General features: G+C 46.5%; 1 protein-coding gene across 1 annotated transcript in view; it reads right to left on the reverse strand.

Annotated features, from left to right (window-relative positions):
* Nucleotides 1–4151, reverse strand: part of LOC148507437 (NXPE family member 3-like) — a 93048-nt gene extending 88897 nt beyond the window's left edge. Inside the window, exon 1 of the mRNA XM_088446099.1 lies at nucleotides 4005–4151. Within this exon, the coding sequence (XP_088302225.1) occupies nucleotides 4005–4151 (147 nt within the window). The remainder of the gene's footprint in view (nucleotides 1–4004) is intronic.
* Nucleotides 4152–6706: the final 2555 nt, after the last annotated feature.

Raw genomic sequence — 6706 nt, forward strand, 5'->3', positions numbered from 1 at the left:
GCCAACAAAGAGACAATACTTTTTTCACTTTTCTCTCTTGTTTATTGTAATTAAACCTTGTAACACAAACTTAAGCTAACTTATATAATAACAATAACCACACAGACACAAGTGCATTGGTTTAAGGTCACGGTATTTATTAATTGAATGACCATATTTTAAATCTTAAAAAGTGTGGCAAAGAAGGTGCTACCAAACCCAGTTCCAGCCAATTAAAATCATAAAAATAGGGGGGGGAGACTAATACGGTCCCCCCCTGTATATAGGTGTAAACCGCGCTACAAAGGTCTCACCACCTTTTAATATGGCACAGTCCAGACGCTCCCACTAGGCAGCGCCCATTGTCCCGCCTGTATGAGTGGTACATACCCGCCGTCCTTCAAAAGGGCAAGTGCCCCACAATGACCACTTACACCCTATGTGGCTGTTGGTTAGCAGCGCCTTCCCGCCAACGCCAGGTTCTAAGAACTGTAGCCTGCCACCCAATAGAATTACAAAACAAATCAAGCCAACCAAAAACAATCCCTTTAATCAAAAACTGAAAAAAGAGCCTTAAGAAAAATACCCATACCTAAAGGAGAAAGGTGCACACCATACGCCCTAAAATACTGAGGACTTTGCAAAATTAAAGAAGGATGCTTCACTATCACACCTCCAGAAGATGTCACAAAATTGGAAATGGCTGAGTTAATTTTCTTTCTAGCTTTTCCAAAGCACCTGTACACCTAGAACCTCTCCAAAGGTATCTGGGCACAAACTCTGACCAGACTACTCTCACCAGAGGCCAGCGAGAACAAATTTCCATCAAATCAGCCTTAACCTTCAATATAAGGTAAATTCCCTTTATCTGACAAACATCATTCCCACCTAGGTGTACTATCAACCAATCTGGCTTCCCCCAAAGCTGTTCCTGCTTGTAAAGTAAATCCAACAAAGCTGACCACTTCAAACCCCTTACACCTAACCATCTAACCCTATGCCCCTTCACTAAAAGAACAGCCTTTTTAGCCAAAGGGTGCCTTTCACCCCAATAGACATATGAGTGGCCTACCAGCCACACTTGCTCCAATGATGTGATAGTTGCTGCAAAAGAAAAATTCTAACCATCAGAAAAAACATCACCCAAAACCAGGCAATGGTAAACCAAATTATGCTATAACGAATAACAACCCAAGCGAAGGAGAAAAATTAAAAAACCTCCTGTGGACCTCTTAATAAGCCAATTGAAATTAGGCCCACTCAGAGGAAAAATGTAAAAATCCCTTCACACCCCCAGTTTTTGAATGCTAATCATTCAAAAACTGACAGGTAAACTACATTTTTGGGTTAGCGCAACAGGCACAACTTAAACCTTATCACAACAAACCTAACTCTTAAACGCTGCTGACTTCCATCGCCACATGCCCTGAATCTCTGATGCTGAGCAACCGCTAGCCGCTGCGCAAGTAGCTGCTCCAATGCGAAAAGAGTGAGTACAGTAAACCTGACCCTTTAAGCCCAAATTGGTCAAACAGCGCTTAAATATGGCAGAAAACTGGAATTTTTTGAGGGGCAAAGAATTTTGATTAACAAGGAACTGGTCGCCACCTGCTGGGCGCAACTGAAGGAATAGGGACGCTAATCGACATGGGCAAATATCCCCTTTGGGATGTCTTTTTATAGATATCCAACGCCCCTGACCTAATTGGTCTATTTTAGAAAGGGGCTATATTGCAAAGCACAGTCTCTTCTTTAACTAAAACATGTTTAATCAATAAACCTGTGCCTAAAGAACTCTTATTCGTAGCCACTAATTCACTTACTCTAAAGGCACCAAAAACCGCAAAGGAAAAAGCTGTTCTAAAAAGGGCTACCTCGAACTCAGAGTCCACTACTGATGAAAGCCCTGACAACAGGTCCTTTAACAAATGAAATTCGATAGGTCGACGGGTATCAGGTTCTCTCTGGCCCAGCCTTTGAGGGCTTTGTTAAGGACGAACGACCTAGTGGGATCCTTCACCTTGGAACAATTTAGAAGGGAATGAGATACCAGCCAATGCCGTGGACATAAGTGACTTAGACCTGCCCTGCTGATAGTTACCCCACACAAAAGACAGCAAACATTGTTCCGCTGACTCACCCTCTTATTTGTACCTAAGCCGGTAAGCCTCCCAATCTTCTCATGCTACTGTATATGCACGCAGGGTGGATGGCGCCAAGGATTTTCACGCAAGTAGAGTTATGCCTGATCGATAATCTGCAAGACATAAGAAGGACATGTTAAACCAAGGGGGTTAGCCCCCGGCACCAAAACGCGGAATCTATCAAAGTTGAAACATGAAAGCACATCTGCTATCTCGTTGTCAACACCCGGCACATGTTTCACCCTAAAATTTATGTTGAAATGAAAACATGTCAAAACTAAATGCCTCAAAAGCCGCAGGGCCTGAGGTAACAAGGACCACTGGTTATTAACTGCATTTACCACCACTAAATTGTCACACCGAAAGACTATGGTTCGGTTAGACAAAATATTAGCGCATAATTCCATGGCCACAATTATTGGAAAAAGTTCCAATAAAAGCAAGTTGGCTGTGAAACTGTGGGCAATCCACGACAGGGGCCAAGGGGCTGCACACCACTCCCCCCGGAAAAAAGCCCCAAAACTGGAAGAGCCATCTGCATCCATAAAAAGTTGTAGCCCATAATTAGACACTAGCTTGAAGGCCAAATCAATTCTAAATTAAAATTGACTAGGAAATCTACCCATACTCGCAAATCTTCCTTAATCTCACTATATAAACGTATGGTATGATGCAGCTTGCTAATGCCTGTGGTTGCTCTCTCCAGCTTTCGGCAAAACACTCTCCCCATGGGGATGACCCTGCATGCAAAATTAATGGAGCCTAATAGCGACTGAACTTGGCGCAATCTCACCCTGTATGCACTCAAACATTCCTCAATTTGCCCCAAAAGCTTATGAACCTTATCTGCAGGGATGCTGCAGCACTTTGCCCCCATATCTACTTCAATGCCCAGGTATGAGAGACAACGAGTGGGACCCTCTGTCTTATCATTAGCCACGGGAACCCCCATGACCAGAAATAGAGCACTAGCAGAGAACAAAAGTTCTTGGCAAATGTTACTATCAGTTGGACCTATGAAGAGAAAATCATTCAAATAATGAGCGATGCCCTGATGCCCGGTGCCTGCTTGGATGCACCAATGTAAGAAGGAGCTGAATTTCTCAAAATAGGCACAAGAGACAGAACAACCCATGGGTAAACATTTATCAACATCAAATTGCCCGTTTATTTTAAACCCCATAAACCGCAGGGAATCGCGGTGTAATGGCAAAAGACAAAAGGCTGATTCAATGTCAAACTTCGCTAAGAGGGCACCAGGGCCAAAACTCCTGATCAAATTGAGGGCCTCCTCAAATAACTGATAACGAACCCGGCAACATTCCCCTGGAATAGCGTCGTTCACGGAGCCGCCATGAGAGTGGGTGCTGGATTAAGCTGAACATTCCCGGAACTTTCTTAGGCACCACCCGAGGGGAGAACTGCACAAACCAGCCAAAGGCGAGGTAGGGAAAGGGCTGCACATGTGACCTAAGCTAATTTCTGCATCCACCTTCTGCCTCACCACCCTGGGCCACTCCCTGGTTGAATGCAGGTTCCTGCGAGACACAAATTGCACTTCGCTATTGATGGGTAAACAGAAACCTAAAGTAAAACCATCTAATAAAAACTTTGCTTCCTCCCTGCTTATATAACCACCTTCTCAACTCTGCTAGCACCACCGGCGAAGATGCCTTATTTCGCATCGCTGCTGGTGTGCAGCTGTTCTGTGTGTTCGCTTCCCGCTGAGGACTTGCAGTCCTTGGCTGGGTGAGATGCTCCACATATTCGACAACAGTGTCAAAAATGACAATTGGAGCCCCTGGTACATTTCCCATCAATAAAAGCAAAACACTTCCCCTTTGCCACGTACCCTGAGCATCCCTGTTTCTTACCCTGTACCTCATATCCACTCCTATGCTGCTGGGTGACCTCTAACCAAACTTCTACATCCTTGAAACCCAGGGGCAGCATAGAATTACCATCCTGCTTTCTACGGAATTTCTCATCATAGTCCCGCCAAAAATTTCCCCTAGATTTCATGAACATCTCATGGACCAAGTAAATTTACCGGATCAAGTTGGGATGCTCAATGGGCCTGGTCTCTAAGCAGAGGTGGGCTGCGCCGGGGGGCAGAATGCCATGTGCCCCCCGGGCTGCAGCGATGGCGGTGACAGGAGCGGGGATTGAGGTAAGTGCTTATTTATTTTTTATTATGTGTGCCTACTGGGGGGGCACTACAAGGGGGAGACCACTACTGGGGGCCCTACAAGGTGGGGCACTACAAGGGGGAGATCACTACAAGGGTGGGGGACTACTGCTGGGGACACTGATCACTACTGGGGGCACTACAAGGGGGAGATCACTACTGGGGGTACTACAAGGGGGGACTACTACTGGGGGCATTACAATGGGGAATACTACTACTGGGGGCACTACAAGGTGGGACTACTACTATGGGCACTGCATAGGGGGGAGGGGACTACCACTGGGGCACTGAATCAGGGGACCACTGCTGGGGGCTCTATTTAAAGGACAATACTGGGGGTACTGCATAGGGGGTAGACTACTACAATTGGGGCCATTATTTAAGGGGCACTGTATAAGGGTTACCACTATTGGGGGCACTGCATGAAGGGTGGACTGCTACTGGGGCACTATATAAGGGCCACTGCATAGAGGTACCACTACTGGGGGCACTGCATAGGGGGTACCACTACTGGGGGCACTATATAAGGGGCTTACTGCTGGGGGCACAAGGGGCACTGCACAGGGGGGACAACTACTGGTGGCACTGTATAAGGGGAACTGCATAGGGGGATCACTACTGGGGGAACTACTGTAGGCCTACATAAGGGAGTCCCCTCCTGCATATGGGCACCACTACAGGGGGCAGCCCCTAATCTTTATTTTTACTTTACATTAATCCCATATGAACCTTCCTCCTCCCTGGAACACTTGAGGGGGAGCGCCGTAGCACGCACATGCTCCGGGCACCTGGCTACATGCTACTTCTCTGCCAGGGCCACCTGAATGCATTTGCCCCCCCAGGCTAAAAGTTGCCAGCCAGCCCCTGTCTCTAAGTAACAAGCTGAGAACACTAAAAAACCTCGTAACCACTGATTGTAACTCTTAAAAGCATTCTCCCCAATACCCCCCGACTTTTTTGCCTTCTCAAAACCCTGTCTCAAATCAACCGTAAGGGTGAAAACATCAACATACTTCCCCTTTTTAATCTTTTCCTGCATCCTCTTTCTCAAACCTCTAGTTACTGCCGTGTTAGCACAATGTACCATTTCTGAATATAATGCAGTCTCTGTTTGAGCGGTAGAAGAATTTGAACTTTTTTGCTTTGCGCTCTACCTGACTATCTGAAGCGCTATCAATTTGGCCAGTTTACGCGGGCGCTTAGGTGATGACTCAGTGCTAATGATAGAACAGATGAAGAACTAGCAGATGAATCATGCATAACCTCATGCTCACCGGATCCAGATGGACCTGGAAGCTCGGACACTTCCTCTGCAGCACCTGCCACTGCGCCGGATGATTCCCCCATTTTCTCTGCTTGCTCAACATCGGGCTTTCTCCTCTTCTGTGCTATCGTCACCTGAACCGCTTGTCCAGATAAACTGCTAAGCTGAGCCTCGGGAACAAGAGCAGAAACCATTAAAGGAGGCAGGGGAGGAGGTTCCACGAATGTATGAGGGGGTGGGGGAGGGGGTGAAGCTACATTTGTCGGACCGGGCTGAGGTGCAGCCAACTGGGAAACTGCTAGGGTATAATTGCCTGGCTTGTTCCCCGCAGCCCCAGAAAATTGAGGCATATTTAAAGCTGGGTAACCCTGCCACCAAGGACTGCGGGGACTATAGGTACCCTGCCAAGGGGACAAATACATGCTAGACTATTGTTGGGAAGGGGAATAAGGAGGCTGCCAATAGGGAAACTGCCCAACCACCGAAGTGGGTGGTGTAAAAACCGGATATGAACCCGGCCATGTAGTACTACCCTGAGGATGGGACACTGAATGACTAACTGGTGAGGACCATGAGGGTTGAACCTGTGCAACCAACAAACAAATTAAAGAGATTTGACCGCTAAAAGGGGGGTTGGCCAATACTGGAAAATAAGGCAGTGTTGACGTAACAGAAGTAGGAAGAACTGAGATGGGGTAACCCGCTGCTGCAATGGAAGTGACAAATGGAGCTGGCTGCATAGGTAGATTAAAAGTAGTAGCCATAGAGTGATGTGCCACAGTAAATTGGGAAACTCCAGCAGGGGGCGCCCCCCATTGAAATCAAGTTATCTGACCGTGAAACAATCACAGGAGCATCTGCAGTTGACACCATTAAACCTGAAAGAGGGACAGCAACAGAGGACCGCTTTGGATGGGGCATAATGGCAAACTGAAGGGTGAGGAGCAGTTGGGGAAATATGAGTAAAAGGGGTAAAAGGAAAAATATACACTAAGAGTATAAATTTGGAGGTAAAAGGGACGAAATATACAAGAATTGAATGAAAGGATTGAAAGAAAAGCAAAGAATGAATTATGAAAGAAATTGACAGAGGAAAATATCTGAGATAACAAAACCACAATACATATTTCT

Source organism: Taudactylus pleione, unplaced genomic scaffold (assembly GCF_031769625.1).
Source record: "Taudactylus pleione unplaced genomic scaffold, aTauple2 ptg000393l, whole genome shotgun sequence".
NCBI classification, from domain to species: Eukaryota; Metazoa; Chordata; class Amphibia; order Anura; family Myobatrachidae; genus Taudactylus; species Taudactylus pleione.